Source organism: Pleurodeles waltl, chromosome 6 (genome assembly GCF_031143425.1).
Source record: "Pleurodeles waltl isolate 20211129_DDA chromosome 6, aPleWal1.hap1.20221129, whole genome shotgun sequence".
Lineage (NCBI taxonomy): Eukaryota > Metazoa > Chordata > Amphibia > Caudata > Salamandridae > Pleurodeles > Pleurodeles waltl.
In genome coordinates, this window is record NC_090445.1 from 1,609,849,424 (window position 1) to 1,609,867,789 (window position 18,366).

Genomic DNA, 18,366 nt, shown 5'->3' on the forward strand with positions numbered 1-18,366 from the left:
GTCGTAGGGTTTACAAAGTGGCGCAATGCATTAATTGCGCCTCCTTGTAAATATAGCGCATGGAAAAAGCCACTTTAGCACCGCCTTACCATAAACAAATTATGCTATAGTGGCACTATGGGCTCTTAAATATGCCCCTAAGGCCTTTCTTGAAACCTTGTCGGAGTGGTTTCCTCCGTCACAAATGTGATGGATATCCCATCTGCCTTATTACGATCTCCATAGAATATAATGGGTTCATAATACGCAGACGGAATATCCGTCTCATGTGTGATGGAGGAAACCCCTACATGAAGTTCGTAATAAGGTCCTTAGTCTAAAATTAGTGTGCATTAACCCCTGCAAAGGGGTTGAAAATCCAGACTTTTTTGATAGGAATAAATCCAAATTATAAAATCCCCAATTATTCTAGAACGGGCATTAAAATAATTCCTTTTACCATGTAAAAGAATAGTTTTGACAAGCTATTCCATAATTTTAGAGGTGATGTTCAAACTAAAATGTTTGTCTAAAGTCATGTAAAGAGTAGTTTCAATTATATTCCTAACAAATTGTTTTCAGCATGATGATCTGTTTCAAACAATAGCACTATATGCATGAATAACACACTAACGTTTAGTTGGTTTATAAAGCTTTCCACACGACCATCCTCATCCTACGTAGCTCACTCACTCTCTTATCTCAGGGGTTAACCCCAGAATTACGACGGTGAAGAGTCGCAGAAGCAAATAACTCACAACTTTGCATATGGTTGCTAACATTTCGCCAGCTTTACGACTTCCAAAATTCTAAACAAAACAGTGTTTGACAAAAGGGCGACAGTAGGAAAACTCTACCCCGTGAGGGCAGTGGGCATGTGCCACTGGTCATTTCCCATGCATTTAACAGGATTTTTCATAGCAGGGAGTCAGCAGTGGGCATTTGTTGAGCAGCAGCTTTTAACCCACTAAACCCCTGCAGCCGGATGTCCCACCCTTCCCCAATAGGACATCTGCTTGCAGGAATGTGGCGCTTGGGGGAGATTGGACTTCGCCTTAAGCAAAGTCAGCAGACCTCTCCTGCTTTCCTGAAGGGCAAGTTTTCTGGCTTCACAGCAATGGTCATATCTTCACCCATCCTGGGAAAAATACAAAACATGTCCATGCACATTTGCAGTGAGGAAGAGCCACACTAATGTTAGGGTCATAATAAAATTGATTTATCGGCATGAAAAGCATATAAATCACATTTCAAAATGAAATAATTATGATTTAAGAAACCCGAAAGAAACTAAGCGGCTCTCAGAAAAAGAAAGTGAGAGCATCACCAAATCTGAAAAGTGAAAGGAGGGATAGCGTGGAAACAGAAGTGTGAAGATCATTGCTTAGTCTGAGCTGTTGGATGCAGTTGGGGCCTACCAGCACTCATTTTTGGGGACCAACACTTATTGTTCCTCATCGGAGTTTCGCCCATGGCAAAAGAGAAAAAAACATAAAGTATGGAAGGAAAGAGGAATAGAAAGATGGAACTACGGTGACAAGGGAGAAAGCAGGGTTGAAAAAGAACCCTCAAGATTGTGATAAAGAGGCAGGGAGTATCTGGTGATGGACTAAGGATGCATGAGGTGACATCAACACTATATAGCCTTTGGATTCGCACTCCCAATATTCATAGTGCCGAGCAAAACTTTGGGCCTCGGCACTGTTGGTTTACCAGCTAGGCATAGAAGAAGGCCCAGGTAGAAACTTTCCACCATGAGTAACTTCAGGAAAATTCAGACAGAAGATGAAGACAGAGAGAAGAACTGTAGCCAAGACCTAAGAAAATGAGACTTTACACTGTAGAATTGGTGCCCAATTGACAACATTTATTCTAAGAGTAAGGTGTGTGGCATACTCCTTAACTTGTCTAAGTCACACTTTCTGACACAAGATAATCTTTGGCATAGGAGGAGGGGCAAATATTTCAAATTTAATAAACGAAAGGGGCAAGCAGTCACAGAGGAATGTAGCAAGCAAATCTAAGTAACTGAAAGGAAAAGCAGGATTCCTATCTGAGGAAGTAATGTGTAATAGAAATAGGAGAATGGCAAAGATAATTAAAGGAAACCAAAGGAGATCAATGGCTGGAAAAAGTAACTTGTACTTTTTCTATGAGAAATGCAATGCCATTCTTCCAGACCTTTGTTCTATAGGGGAAAAGTAAAACCACACTTCAGAATCATCACCAAAAAAGAATTTAAAAAAATGGAATCATTGATATGAGGAGTAGAGTTTAGAAGACAAATAAAAGGCTTAAACGTATATACTTGAGGGACTCTAAGAGGGAAAAAAGCACTTCCAAAGAGGTTCCTTTGTAGAGCCACAAAAAGGTGGTCCAGACAGGTTGGGTGAAACCCAACAATAACTATCCTAGTGACCAAATAGAATGGCAAAGAATAGAGTAACTCACATCATCAGAAGAAAATGATATTAATAAATGGTTGTACGTGGCTTTGTTTCAAAGTGGTTAAATGTGCTTTGTGAGTGATGATTGTTTCTGTGTCCATTCTATACTGAGTCAAATGTGGCGTGTACATGAGGTTGAAGTTGATTTAATGCCTCCCTGTGACTTGTGGCTGCGAGAAGCACTTGGGTTTAGTTGCTTGTGGTACTTTATGCTGGCCAGTGAGAGATCTAGTATCTCTGTCTCTGTGTGGTTGCTTTTTCATGTGAGGTTATGACTTTGTGTGATCAGTATCGTTTGCAGATGTGCAACTTTTCACTGGCCACCCACATGTGTCCCTTTCCCTGGCTGTTTGGTGGATATCAGTCTATAGGATTGCTTTTTCACACCTGCTATTCAACAGTGACCCTTCCCGTGAATTTTCTTTTCCCTGCAGGAATCTGTGCTTGTTGAGGTTCTGCATGTTGGGGGCTTTTGTATCGCATGTGCTTATTGCTTGTTTGTGCATGTTAATTGGGTAGGGTAATCTGTCATGGTGTACGGGATATAGGAGACCTCCATTCTGGCATATTGTGGCATTCCATAGAATGGGAAGTGCCATCTGGCTCCACAGGAATGTCCTAGTCACACACCACCACCTGGCCTCCTTTGCTTTATGGTGGCACTATGTTCTTGGCTAGAGGTATAAAATAATTATGATGCAAATTCATGCATAAACATTAATGAGGGTAGAGGAAAGTCATAATAAGGAAGATTCTGCTGGGGTAGGGTTCCCTGTGGGCCTTTTCTGAAGATCTCAGCCAGTCGATAGACTAGATCCCGGTTGGAATCTGTGAATGTCAAGTATGGAGGTTGGAGGTTTCCTATTGCCAATGTTTCCTTCACATTTACATGTGTTCTCCACTTATTTATTTGTCTTTCTCTAGCTCCTCCACCTGTTTTTCTTTCTCAGACTTTTCTTATGTCGACTCCAATTTAAACCTCAGTTTAGGGACCTCCTTTTTGTGTCTTTCATTTCTTCTACTGTATCCATGACGCAACACCAGTGTCTTACATTTCCCTGTCTTTTTACCATCCTTAGTCATTCCTACCCACATCCAATGTCTTTCCCTCTGCCATGCTATTCCATCTTATCTTCTTCACTATCCACAGCCAATACCTCATACACGTCACTTTAAGCTTTTCCATCACTACTAGCCAAAACAAACACCTCAACCTTTCTTTGTGTAATGCACCAATGCCTTACAGTCCTGACCTATACCCATTGTCTTTTCCTTTTCTATTCCTACGTTCCTCTCTCTTAATAGTTGCTTTTGTTCATGCTCAGTGCCTCACTTTTGCTGCATTCCATTTACCTTTCATAAAATCTCCACTACCCACACTCAAAGTTCTTGCCTATCCCTCTATTATGTAACTCTTCCTTGAAGTCTCAACTGTCCACAACAAATATCACTCACTTTCACCTCTAATACAGTCTTCATTGCCCACATTTCTTTTCTCTTGCCAGACTCTCGTACAATCTATTTTATCCACACCCATTATTGTGCCTTTTTCTTGTTTGTTTTCTCCCTATTAAACACCTGTAGTGCATAACATTTATTAACATCTTTAAGACTTCACTATTCAGCACAGTACACTTTATTTCTTGTTATTCCTCTCATATGAATGCCTACTACTTCTCCATCTTATCTTGCACATCTGTCTTTCTTCTCCCTGCCCATCCCCAGTCTTCAACTCTTTCTCTTATTTCACAGTATTATCTCATCAAAGCCTTTCTCTGTGCCTCGATTAAGTTTACTTTCACCCGTAACTGTTGCCTCCAACCCTTTCCTCCAGTCTTCATGCTTCAATCTACCCCTCCACCCTTCCCTACTTCTGCCCTTTACCTCACTTATGTGGCCTTCACCCCATGTTTCTTGCAGTAAGTGAACCTACAAATCGCTTTGATTTCTTACAATGCATAACACCGAACCTTATGTCTGCTGGAGCCAAGGGTAGTTCGTTCTTTGGGTAGCAGAGGATAGGGGTGTTTGAAATCCCATTGTTTGTGCGCACGTACACACTCTCATTGCTGCAGCAGAACAGGATGGTTCAAGTAAAATGGTTCGAATTAATTCAGCGCACCAGCAAGATAGTCTATAAAGGGGGTGAAAGTGGAGCTTTCTTCCCATGTTTTTCTGGTACAAGTATCACAATCCATGAGTGAGATGAACCAAACACTGTGTAGATGACTGTGGTCAAGGGTCCCATGGATTTCCTATAGCAAAGTACATAATGGATCCGTTTATCATGGATCATGTGGTATGGAGGTTTGGTCGCGGGACACTGATTTAGTGGATTCATGACATGGAGCACAGAATTTCTCTACCGTAGAAATGAATTGCCATAGGGACACAAGATATTACACCTCTGCCTGCTGCATGGAGATTGCTCTAGCTGAAGCAGTGTTGGCAGTGAGGCAACGAGCGGCTTGACGCAGGTATATTGAAAACCTGTTCGGTATTGCTGGATTAGTCAGGGGATTGCTGTAGCCATGCTAGTTATGTTCTCTTTGATACTGCATTATTCAGGGCATTGGTCTAAGACACAAAGAATTTCTCTTGTAGGACTGAACTGCTCTGTGGTGTAATTCAGTGGATTAATATATAGTTATTAAATATTCCGAGGCTTTGGGAGCTAGTTTTATCATTATGGAGCATTTTCTATCTATGACCCTACGGGTGAAGGGACAGTCAAAGCAATTGAGTTAAAATGTTACCCTTCAAAAAATCTTATCTGCATAAGGGGTTCTTATTCCACATCTCCAGCACACAAAAGGTTAATGGTTGGTAGTGACTGCATTTTGTGTATCTTGCTGTCCATTAAAGATATTCTCAGGATGTGGGGGCACTGGGAAGGCACTCAAGCTATTACTGATGATGAGAATGTTCTCCTTTCAGCGTCTGGTGAAGATGAATATGCCCATCTCCGACCAGAACCTCACTGTGCACTTCACATCCACTCTCATGGCCTTGATACGTACAGCGCTGGACATCAAACTGGCTCCTGGTAGGTTCTTGCGACTGAGGAAGAAAACTTTACTGCTCTGAGTTTCAGGTTAAGTCTGCAAAATGTGTTTATCAAAAGCTATGAGCAAACAAAAGACCTGGCAGGTGTCCCCTATCAGAGGTTCAGCAATGCACATATTTATAGTCAATATCAGAAGTTTCTAGAATCGATTCACATGGTTAAAATTTCAGATTCTCTAAGCCGCAGGTGCAGGAATGAGACCCTGAGGAGCAGTGAGAGTAGGAGATAGTGTCCTTCATTTACGTGTAAACATGAGGCTCTGAATCTTCACTATCTTGCATATGCAGCAATTTTTGAAAATCACATCTCGGCTGCCAAATACAAAACCTTTCTTACTTTGAGGCAAGAGCTTCTCCTTAAACCATCAGTACGGCATAAAGAAAAGATATGCCTTAGAGGTTACATAGTTAGATGTTAGCTAAGCTAAATTGTAACTGGATTGTTGAGCCAGGAGGGTAGGGGCCATTGAGATGGCCTCAGGGAACTTATATGCATCTCTGTTCGTGGACCCTAGATCTGAGTTCCCTGATGTTTGGTCTGTGGGTCAGGAGGGTTGATTAGAGATATGCAGTCACAATGCTTGAATCCATGATTGTGTTGTTTCGGCTACACCTAGATCATGTACTGTCTTTCTGTGACATGTTTAGTGTTTTCAGAAGGGGTTACACAAAACCACAGTTAGGCTTAATTCTCATTCCAGAAAGACAGAACTTGAAATCTTCGACTCCCTTAAGATCAGGAGAATAAAATCTTAGGACTGGGTTTCAGGCCACTGTACGTCTAGAACCTTATTAAACCCAATATCACTCCATGAGCATCACATAATGCTCAGGTTTACTAGGACTCCAGAAACCACTGCTCCATAGGCATGCTATTAAAGGTCCACTCTCCAACTCTGCTAGGTAATGTGTGTTGTTTTCTATTTCTTGAGGTGGTATCGGCCAGCACCGGTGTGATGCAGAGCTCCGGAAAGAGATCACCTCAGTTTGGCCCAGTCTCTCACAGAAGACCTTGGATTTATTGGTGCCACCACACAAACGTAAGTGATGCTTGGGCAGAGTGCAAGTCGTGCAGAAAGAGCTGGCTGGACAAAAGACAGTTCTCAGTGTATATCCTGTACCAAGGAGACTTGCAGTCTAGCTCAGCTGAATAGCTGTCCCCCTAATCCCCAAGTTGATGCCTGCTGCGATGAAACTTCATGGATTTATTTTTTCATGGATATTTGAATTTTGACTCCAGAAAAGTTGTATATTGCGACAGTGCAGCAAGTGGGTAGGGGGGTCTTTGAAGGCACAGATAATTTTCTTGCAAATGCTCAGCCATTGCTGAAGTCTTCTTACAATCATTGATACATATGCCTGCAAGGTCTGCACTGAAATCAAAAAGTGAAGGGGGCCATCAGTGTCAGGTGTAATCCCCGAAAATGGCTCTTTGTCTCTATCTGGTGTATCTAGTCCTATTCAAAGGTCTGCTATCAGGTATGATGTTACTGGCAGAATACTCCTTATTGCAAGGCCTTGAATGCATGAGCATGATCGCATAATCCACTTGTAAAAGTGGCTTTTTCACTGTTATGGAAGATTCAATTGTATCACTGAAAAGAAGTGCTTCAGTTGGCTGTGTAGTTCCCATCTAAATTCCATGCATGGTCACGGGTCCTGCGCCCACTTTGAACCAAACAACTGTTGTTGCCCATTTTGCTACCTCTGAATTCACTCTCAGCTCAGTGATGGAACCTGCATGGCTGGGTCTCATAATCTCTGAAATCAATCAGAGAAGTGTCCCACTTCCTATATCAAGAGCTACCCAAGGTCACTGATCAAATGCACCAATTTCCTACATTTAAGACCCTCTTTAGGCCATTGATAGCTGATAATGAATGTCATAGGTGGTAGATGTCCACCATTTCCTACAGCGTTTATTCATCTGTTTCTAATACCTGGATGACTCTAAATGTAATGAAAGAAAATAACCATTTTTTCATCTGAGTCCCTTGAAACTCAATGACATAAGTTCACCCATTTCCAACATTTGCGCCCTGCTTAGATCATTGATAGGCATTCATTAGTGCCTTACATCAGTCACCTCTCTGGGGTCTATGATAAATATTCCACCAATTTCTCCTACACAGTTACAGATCATCAATTTTCCGTATCATCAAAATTTGATGAAAGCAATGAACATATTTCTATATCTAAATCACCTGGAACTGAATGATAGGAGTTCTCCTGTTTTTTACATTTGGGGCTCTGCTTAGTTCATTCATAGACAGAAAGGTCATAAATTAGTGTCCGACACTCAGTGACCTCTCTGAGGGCTATGGTAGATATTCCACAATGTTCTACGCTGTTAAAGATCATCATCTCCACAAATCTGGAGTACTGTAAAGTTAAAGAAAGAAATTACCCCATTTCACAATTTCAGGTCCCCTGAACTCAATGATAAAGGTTTGCCCTTTTCCTAGATCTTGGGCCCTGCTGAGATCACTAATAGAAGTTCATCAAATTCCTGCATCCGAGCAGGCTCCTATAATGTACATTTCCCCAGGTGTCAAGTCTGGCACCTCTGATGCCAATAACAGTCAATGATAGCACAGCCACTCCTCCTACATTTAGTGCCAGTCCAAGCTCCTGGATAGAAGTTCCTCCATGGACTTTTCTGAAGTCACTGATACAAGTTCATCAAGTTGTTAGAGACACTCAAAATGCAAAGAATACTTCAATTTTTTCTCTATTTCTAACCTTTTTTTAAATTGTTCCTTCCTCTCTCTTGTATAAGCAACACATCTTTCTTTTCCTCTTCCTTCCACTCAATTGGCAATTTCTTCTTCTTCATGTTTTTTGCCTTTTATCCTTCCTCTCCCTCCGTTTCTTCCTTTTCTCTTTCCTTTACTCGGAATATCTCACCACGATGTACATTTCTCTCTGAATTCTGCTACCTAATGTCCTTTCCTTTTCACTGCTTTTCTGCCACTGTCTCTATCTCTCACTTGATCTCTCTGCTTGATTCCAAAACTCACTTAATCTGTCCTGCCCCACATCTCCCTCGTATCTTCATATCTCCTCCACTCTGTCCTGTTCTTCCATTGCTGTGGCTCTCTATTCACCACTCCCACTCCCACATTTCTCCCTTTTCTTTTGCTATCTCTGACTTCCATTCTACCTATCCATCACTGTTTTTTGCTTTTTCCTCACCTTGCCTCTCCTTCCTCCTCCATGGTTTGCCCTTCTTTTGTCCAGCGGATGAGATGACCGTAGGGAAGGTCTATGCAGCACTCATGATATTCGACTTCTACAAGCAGAACAAATCAAATAGAGACCAGTCTCACCCGCCACCCGGAGGCCTATCCCAGGTACCCAATATTCCTCTTTTTGTGCACAACGAGCCTTTAATTATGCACAAGGCTCCTAGTTGTCCGTTTTTACTGATTTTGGCATGTCAGTGTGTATTTATTTAAAACAAAAACGGTAAAAGTATAGAAAGCTTGAGACTTTTTTGACTACCTCTCTACAGTGTCATTCATGATTGCCCGGTCAAAATCTATGTCGATTGGCTGCATGGGGAGTCAAAAAAATGACTGCAGTAAATATATTTCTGCAAATGTGATTATATATATTTGTGCTGGATTGCTACTGTTTTTATAAATGGGAATTTCTGCAATATGTATGACTGCTTTTACTAGTAAAATAAATGTGGAAATATGTTGTGCAAATGTAAATCACAGAACTCAAATAAAGTTTATATAAATAACATGGATGAGCACAAACTGAACTGTTATAAAAAAAAAAGTAAAACCCATTCTTGATGAGATGCTCACTTAAGAATGAATACCGAGCCTAAAACAGCACATATTGGGAAAAGAGTGGCCCTGCCTGTTTGCGGAGATTAGAAAAACACAGACCACTGAGGTTACAGTAACACCAACCCTGGAGACAGCGGTAAATGCGTTTGCCAACTGCCCCTGTTTTTTATCGTCATGACTAGTATTTTTAAGTTCCGGACTGTACATAAATTATGAAATCACCTAAAGGCGATATTTTACCCCTTATCAGTACAAACGGAAGATGTTCTGCCACTGTCTGAATGATTCCTGAACGCCCATTAAAACAAATAAAGACAGAAACGCCACTTTAATAGCGAATGCTTACAGTTCTAATTAAATATTTAAATACCGTGTCCGGGCCTTTGCAGAATCTTAAAATATGAGCAAATGGCTGATACTTTTTCTCTGGGAAAGTTGGCAACCTCAACGGTAACACGAAATTGAGATATTACAGAAAAACCTGGCCATAGCAATTGAGGTAACATAGGTCATACCTACACTAAAGGCAAAGGGGTGAGGTCCGCTGTACAGATATTAGACAAACTCACAAGAGAGATTATGCTACAACTATAGACACAGCAGTAACACCAGCCATACAGACTATAGTAATTCAAGCCATAAATGTTACCGTAACCTCAACCACAGACATTACATTTACACATGCCCTCCCTACAGAGATGGCAAGAGGGGAGCTCTTGATCAATAGTCACAGTAGCACGAGCAATAGATACATATTACAAATGCAAAGCCTTACACAAAGTATAGAGATTACAGTAATACCCACCATAGACATTACTCTTAACATTAATCATATATACCCCGGTAATAAAAACTATAACCCTAAAGATTACAGGAACATCCACAGAGATTCTAATAACAGGAACACAAATCATAAAATTAACCAGAAAGTTTGCAGCAACACAAACCACAGATATTGTAGTAACACGGTCTACCGAAATTTTAGTAACACAATTTTAAAAGATTATTGCAAAGCATCACAGTGATTAATACAGTAAGACCAGAATGTACACATTTTGTTATGATGGTAATTGTGATGGTTGTGTCAGTAATGGTGATGATGACAATGGTGGTAGTAATAGTGATGCTTGTTTATAGTGGAGTTGGTAGAAATGTTGGAGGTAATGATGGTGAATGCACGATTAGTGGAGGAAGTTGTGGTGGTAATGGTGGTAGTTACAATGTGAAGATAATGGAAGTGGTATTGGAGATGGTGGTGGGTGTGGTAATAGTCTTAATTATAATAAGTAGTGATAATGGTGATGTTATTGGTAATAATGTCCGTGGTAACGTTGGTGGTAAATGTGGTAATGGAAGGGGTGGGACTGGTTGTGTTAACCGTGGTGGTGGCAGTGGCATCAGTACAGATGATAGTGGGGATGGCTCATACCTGAGTCCTGACAAAAACATTGAAACAAAATCAGTAAAACAAAAACAAATGCAAAGAATTGCTTTCTGTGTATGCTTAATATTTGTGATAAAAAATGAATGTGTAATGATTGAGTGTATTTTCAGATGTATAATAATCCTGCATGCATACCAATGCATGTTGCACAGAGTTTAACATACCCAGAAATTACTTGTTGTGATAAAGTCTGCATCCTTCGATAACTTTCAGAGGGTCAAAGCTGATGGGCTTTTTAAAAGTAAAAAGAGTATGGTATTTATCAAGGCGTGCACCAATATTCAAATGGTATTCCCCAGGATCTTCAGATTGGTGTAATTTAACACGCTGGATGAATTCCATATCCCAAGGAGTTGGATTTTTTGAGTGTTTTAAAAGGGATCTACACTGCTACTCGTAATCAGAGAATTTATAACAATACATATTGCAGACAATAACGCTATCAAATCACACTTAAAAGTCATACCCACACATGAGTCGAAAAGAGTACCTGCCCAACGGGGATTGTCCTATATTTTCGACATTTTGTCAACTAAACCGCCTGTTCAGTTTGCATAAAAATAATAAAAATGGTACAACAAGTCATACTGGCATAGCGGATGAAGACATTGCTGCCTTCAGAACCCACCATAACAAAAGCCCTAAAGAGGCAGGGGGAGAGACAATTTCTTACTCAGGAGAAATTAGAAGCCTAAGTTTAAGTGGTGTTTATTTACTTGTTTATGGGTACTGACCTGCACAAAGGACTGCACTGTGTCAATGGTTACTTTTTTAACAGTATGTATGGAAATAAACTCCTCACCCCACACACATCACTTACACACACAACCGCACCCACACATACTGTCTTACTTTATCTCTCTTCTCTCTGCCTCTTTTGTGAATGGGAGGTCATTTGCTTCTCAGTGTCTATATCTACTGTGGCACTTATTCCTTGACACATGCACAGTTCAAACACAGTTCCTACACACTGCAGGTCCATGTTCTACCTCAGGAAAGGGTAAGGTCAAGCAGACAAAATCCCTCCCAGTGTTCTTATGTAGTTAATGATACATACTTGACATTTAGATGGCTTCTGAGATATGAATATTGTGGGCCTAAATGGCTGCCTTTTTATATTGATCTTCATAAAACCAGTCCTCTCCAAAGACCTCGTCATGCGGTACCAATAAACATCACCAAAGATACCATTGTCTTTCGGGGGAGAAAATATGTTTTCTCTCCCTATGTTTTATTCCAAGTTTGATTAACTGAGTACAGTAAACAATGAAAGGACACTGAATTCTCACTCATGCCCTATTGATATCATTACAAGTTGGGAGGCCTAGTCTGTACAGTACGTGGTAAGTACCATTACCCCAGGGTAAAGTATTTACCATATTTAATAAATATCTCATAGCATTAGGTTTTAACTTGAAAATGAGGCTTAACATGCATTATCAGTTTTAAAACACCGAATTCCATAAGTTTTGCCTTTTTAGGGCTTTTCTGCTTGAACAATTTCAGCAGATTTTGATCTTCTGGAGTCTGTTGTGGGAAAACTGCCAGTAAGTGATATTTATTTTTCAACTAGTAATTCCATTCCCTATGAAAATTTTAATTATTATCCCTGTGCTAACTTCTGTTTGCACAGAGATCTGAATTAAGCCTTGACTTGTAATCAGGGCTTAAGTGGCATCACTCACCATCAGGTTGGCCCTTCGCTGTGCAGAACGGTGTTCTTCTTGGGCTCACTAAGAGCTCTTTATGAATTGAGCAGGGTGTGAGCATACTGTGAACTTAGTGAGAACAGAGCTAAGGTGCACCTCTTTGGGACTGATTAAGAGTGTTCAGAATCTATCAAGTGCGATAATTATCTCCTAGTGTGAACTTTAGAGGTTTATCGTGGATTTTGGTGCAGTATCTGCAAGCCCTGTTAAATACTGGGCCTTTTCTCCCTGTTGAATTCTGGCGGTGTAAACCTGCTGAAATGTAACGGAGAACGCAAACCTTATTGTACCCAGAAATTACCAGGTGTTGTACACATTGCCCCACTTAGAACTGTCATCCTTGCTTAAACAGATGCTTGTGCAGGACTCACAATATAAAAGGCCACTTGTAATGAGCAGCAGTAATCATAGCTTAATCATATCCCTAAAGCATGGCGGTGAGGTTAAAACTGAGTAGTACACACTTTCTATATTATTATTTCTGACCTTCCACCACTATGTTAAACCATCATATGAAAGGCTATTGGGATCATTCATCTCTACACTATACGTCAACATGTTTATGCCCACTGCCTCTCAGCCAATGCAATGTCTTTGGCATTCCTCAGGACAAAAACTTTTAAATGTATTGATGGCTTGTTTCAGAGTCTTAGTGCATGCCTGAGAGTAGCCATGGCGATTTAAGGGTCTATATATAATTTAGCGGGCTGGTTACCAAATCACTGGATCAACACAAGCACCACCCTGCCTACCAGATTTAGGCTTTTGGTGACATTGCAGCAGTTTTTTTCAAATGTGCTTCTCCAGACAGGGTGGGAACACGTTCTTTGAAACTGTGCTGAGCTGACCAGCAAGCTGTGCAGTTGTGGCATGACAGTATTTTTTTTTTCCAGAGACAAATCCCTAAGGCAGGGTATTGAAAAAAATCAACAAAAAAATATCTCTGTTCATGACTCGCTGAGAGTCTTCTCCCCACTTGTGGGGTTGATTGATTTAATTCTTTCTACGTGAAACCAACATACAGAGTGTAGGGATGGGGAAAGATCTATTGTAGAGCATGTGTACTTGCAATTAAATCATAGTAAACTCGGTAGGTTTTTGACCCCAGAGCCCACATTCACAGAGTGGAGGCAGAATGTCATCATAGACAGCTCTGACTTTGCAAATGTATGTCGACCCCTTTGTGGTGTTGGTTTCAAGCCCCTTTTAACGAACCACGTGTAATGAATTGCACAGTCTACATTTTGAATCGTAAAGGTCTACAACTCACAGGCCCCCATTTTGAACCTGGTGGTCACCAGACCACCAGGGTCACGGTGGGGCCGCGGTCAAAGTGGAGGTCCGACCGCGACATTACGTTGTGGCGGAGCTGCTGACACCACCAGGTTGCCACCAGCGGACAGCCTGGCAGTCTCAGCGGTTGTATTCCTCCAGGGCGGTGGTGCCCAGGGAATTACGAGACCCCTTTCCGCCAGCCTTTGCATGGCGGTAGCCCCCCCCCCATGCAAAGACTGACGGAAAGGGGTTGCAGGGGCCCCTATGGACAGCCCTGTCACACTTTCAACTGCTCGAATTACGGGCAGTGGAAAGTGTGACGGGTGCTGCTGCACCCACCGCACCGCCGGCGGCCCTGCGGTGAACCCTTAATTGTGCGGACTGTGTTGAGGCCGCACAGGCGGCCTGATGGTGGTACGAGTTTGGCGGGCGCCCTCTGCCGCCTGCCAAACTCGTAATGGGCGGCACAATGTGTCTTTAGTACATTGCAACATTTGTTTTTTGCTGTTGCAGAGCATGCATTTTTGCAGTCCACAGGGTGTGCAACCCAAACTCCTTTAGTGGATCTGGCCCTGTGTCTCATAGCTAGAGTAGCTGTAAAAAATGTTTAGGTATGTCTCTATCTAGCACAGTGTATTCTCATTGCTTACTTTTCAGCACTGAAACTGCTGCTAATGGCTGTTTATGTGAAGGGCTTTTTTAGTTGAGTAATTTGTGTTTGCACTTCTTTGGCGAACTCCTGTCCAATGCCTTATATAGATGTGTGCCTAGATACCCTGTCAGTAAACAGTGTGCATACACTTTTGGAGGCTGCTGTGAAAAACTGAAGATGAGTTGGTCATGCTGCTTCGAGGAGGTAGATTCCCTTCCACTGGAAATCCATAATAAGTGCTCAAAGTGTTGATTGATTCGATCCAAATACAAGGTTAATTTCCTGTAATACGTTTGTTTTAGAAGTCCCTCCTTTACATTGCATTGTATCCTATTTTCGTTCAAGTCGTTGGTCTCAAAAGGTTGTGCTAAACACTGTTGATGTTGTTTTTTAGTCGGAGAGAGTCTGTTTAATTGAAATAAAATAAAAAGTGTCAGTGATGTCACTCACTTATTACACTGAGATTTGCTTCTCATGCTCTTCTCTTCTATGTTCTGCAGACAGGGACAGTTTCCCTCTTCCAGCCTATCAGAGCCACCTTGGAGCAGGCTCTGCCCACACCTTTTGGAAATGCCAAAATGTTCCTTCGTCAGAAGAGTTCAGCCTCCCTTAATAATGGTGGAGCCATGTGAGTACCAGATTCTTCCCACTCTGTTCTTCTGGTAGATTATATGCATCTCAATGTGCATGTTTTATGTGTACCTGAGCATTCCTAAGTGTCTGTTGTGTACAAGATATTTTGACCCTAGCTTTCCTTGGGAAGACCTAGCGCCCAAGGTCTATGTCTTGCCAGCCTCTGCCTGTGTGTGTGTGTTTGTGTGTGTAAGGGAGGATTTGTCCCTAATGCTTCCCAGTGTGCATATTTTGTGAGTATCCACGTATCTTATATGTATTATGCGTGTGTACTTCAACTGTCCCACTCCATTTTTCTGTGTGAGCACCTGACCTCTCAAAGGGCATGTTTAGTGAATTCCTGCTATTCTCCATATGCCTTCTAAGTATGAAGCTCTTCCAACTCTGTCCTGTGTGATTACGTGACCTACCAATATTGATGACTTTGTTTCATTCACCACATACCTCCTGTGCGAGTAGCTACCCTACTTATGTTATGTTATGATGGTAAAATTTAGAGAGTTCACATACACCCATAAGTTTCTTGGGTCTGCGAAAACCTAAAGGGAGCTGAGAGTGGGCGCTGGCTAATCACAAGCTTACTTTAACAGCCAGGTCTTCAAACAATTCCTGATCCTCAGGAAGTAAAATTTATAGAGTTCACATACACCTAAGGGCTTCTTGGGTCTGCGACAACCTCAAGGGAGCGGAGAGTGGGCGTTGGCTTATCACAAGCTTACTTAAACAGTCATGTCTTAAAACGATTCCTGACCCTCAGAAAGCTGGGTTACAGTCTGACCAAGGAAGGGAGAGAGTTCCATAAGATGGGGGCCAGAACAGAGTATCTCATGTTCCCTGCTCTCTGTTGCTTGAACTGAGGGATCCTCAACTGGTTGGCAAGAGAGGATCTGAGCACTCAAATAGGAATATATTTCATGATTCTGGTTAGTATAAAGGCTTAGAGCCTGGTCATGAATGGATTTGTAAATAATACAGGCTGTTTTGAGTTTACAGATTATCCTCGATGCTGTATTTTGAATGATTTGTAGTTTGTGAAAAGAAGGTGCAGGATGACCAAAATACAGAGAGTGCATAGTCGAAGTAGGAAAAAATTACTTCTGCAGTCGCTGCTTTCAAAGCCTCAGGTGAGGAGGAGAGAACTTCCTATTGGATTCCAATAGGCCATACGACTTCACAATGAATGCCTTGATCTGGGGGATGTTGGATAGTTTATTGTCTGCCATGACGCCCATGCTCTTGGCAGAGAGGTACTGAGCTCAGAGGGTCAGTCGGTGTTGGCCCAGAGAGCCGTCATGTGGTTGAGAGAAATCAACTCAGTCTAATCGGTATTTAGTTGGAGGGATTAAATGCCCATCCAGTTGCCAATGAACTTCAGATTAGATTGAAATTCCTGATGGGATTGGGTGGTACCCTCAAGCCGGAAGATGAGCTGTGTCATTGGCATAGTTGTAGAATTGCAACCACAATTAGCCAGGGCTAAGATCAATAGGTACATGTAAACATTAAACAGCAAAGGAAATAATGCTGAGCACTGCGGGACCCCACAGATGACATGGGTCTTAGGAGAGGAAAACTGGCTTAGCTGCACTTCCTGTGTATGGCTTCCAAGGAAGGATGTGACCTCTTATCTCTGCGTCCAGTGTGTCATTTCTAGATAATCCTCCACCAGGGATGTAACTGTCATTTGTCACCAGAGGAAATCTTGTAATGCTGTAGACCATAGGGCAGGGGAGCGTGCCCTACTGCCGCAGATGCTGCATGTCTTCTCTGTGTGAGGGAAACTTGCAGTTCTGGTAGCCACACTGAGTAAGGGAAGTTGGACTTTGTCTGTGCTTTCTCTATTACGTTTGTGTGGTACTTTTGCACGAATGTTGCTTACGTTGCATCTGTGCTTCGTATATGAAGGAAAGCTTATAAAGCTGTTGCACACTCCTCTCCACCTGTCTACGTTTATGAGGAAACCTTGCATTTCTGCTCTCAGCTGTACATGTTCTGTGCATGTGTGAGACTTGCATCACTGTTGCCTAGTCTCAGTGTGTAGTGGAAGGGGATGACTTTGGGGATGTACTTTAGTTGTTTTTGATTCATTGGCTCTGTGTTTGTGAGGGAATGTTGCACGGCTATTGCCCATGCTCTTTCTGTTTTTGGGTATCGCTCGATTTCTGTGCTTTTTTTACTCATGAGTCCTTGGAGCAGTTACCTTTCCTCTAATGATCTAATCACACAACATGTAATGAATATTTCTTGCTTTTCAGCCCGAATCCAGACAGTGGGATTAGGGAGTCCAGCTCATGGGGTGCTCATCATGGACAAGATGTCTACTATGAGTCACAGACACCTGCCTTTGAGCGAGGCCATTCTGAAGACCTCCACAGCGTGCGGACCTGCAAACAGGTGTGTAAGTGGAAGACGGGATGGGTCAGCCCTGTGTCTTAAAGTTGAATTTGCATATTGATTGAAGAGAGACAGCAGTATGAGTAAAATCCTATTAAGATCGACATCCCCACCGTACCACCCACTGGGTACGATCATGTCTTTATTAGCAAGCTCACTTCCCCTCTCGCAAAGTATATTCACTCCCCTTAGTGAGGTCTGACACTACCCTGATTGAGATTGTAAATGCCTAAGAAAGACACAAGTCCTCAGAGAGTGAGACCAGATCACCATTAGTGAGATCAGTCCACCATCTGCATGACATTTCTGCATTTCCGAATAAAACAGGCCACCCCTCTAAGAAAGATCAGTGGACCCAATAATTGAGGTCTGTTCATCGCCCTCAGATTGAGACCTTTCACTCCACTGAGTGATATATTTTGCATCTCTAGTGACCATCCATGTGTGCAATTAGTGACCCTTCCTGTCTCTGAGTCACATCAATCACTTTGTTGAAACAAATCAGTCGCTCCTCAGTCCTCAGTAAAAGAGATCAGTTCCCCTCTCAGTGAGTTCCGCCACTTACGTGAGTAAAGTTCATCAGCCCTCTCAATTGGATTACTTTGCGCCTCCTTCGGAATCCTTTGCTCCTGCATGAGTAATATAATTTGCTCTTCTGAGTGAGACGCAGTTGTGTGGTCACCACCAAGGGAAGTGGCTTGCTGCCCCGCATTTTTTCCTAACTTCATGGTAGGTAGTGTGCGTTTTTTAACTTCTTGTTGTCTTCTTCCCTCTGTACACGGGTCTATCTTCCTCTTGTGACCCACGTGTGACACTCAAACTTCTTCAGGCCGTGGAAATGAAACAGATGGGCCCCAGCTTGTCTAATGGAGAGCATCAGCCTGGCCTGGAGATCCATGGCAGGGCGGTGTCCATGCCTCGATTGGCAGCCGAATCTCAGGTGAGGACTTTGGTCATCGCCACG

The 18,366-nt window shown here is 42.2% G+C and overlaps 1 protein-coding gene across 1 annotated transcript in view; it reads left to right on the forward strand.

Annotated features, from left to right (window-relative positions):
• Positions 1-18,366, forward strand: part of CACNA1B (calcium voltage-gated channel subunit alpha1 B) — an 856,833-nt gene that overhangs the window by 775,166 nt on the left and 63,301 nt on the right. The window contains exons 38-43 of the mRNA XM_069241492.1: positions 5,364-5,472; positions 6,425-6,532; positions 8,733-8,845; positions 14,876-15,003; positions 17,264-17,402; positions 18,232-18,342. Coding sequence (XP_069097593.1) covers positions 5,364-5,472; positions 6,425-6,532; positions 8,733-8,845; positions 14,876-15,003; positions 17,264-17,402; positions 18,232-18,342 — 708 coding nt within the window. The remainder of the gene's footprint in view (positions 1-5,363; positions 5,473-6,424; positions 6,533-8,732; positions 8,846-14,875; positions 15,004-17,263; positions 17,403-18,231; positions 18,343-18,366) is intronic.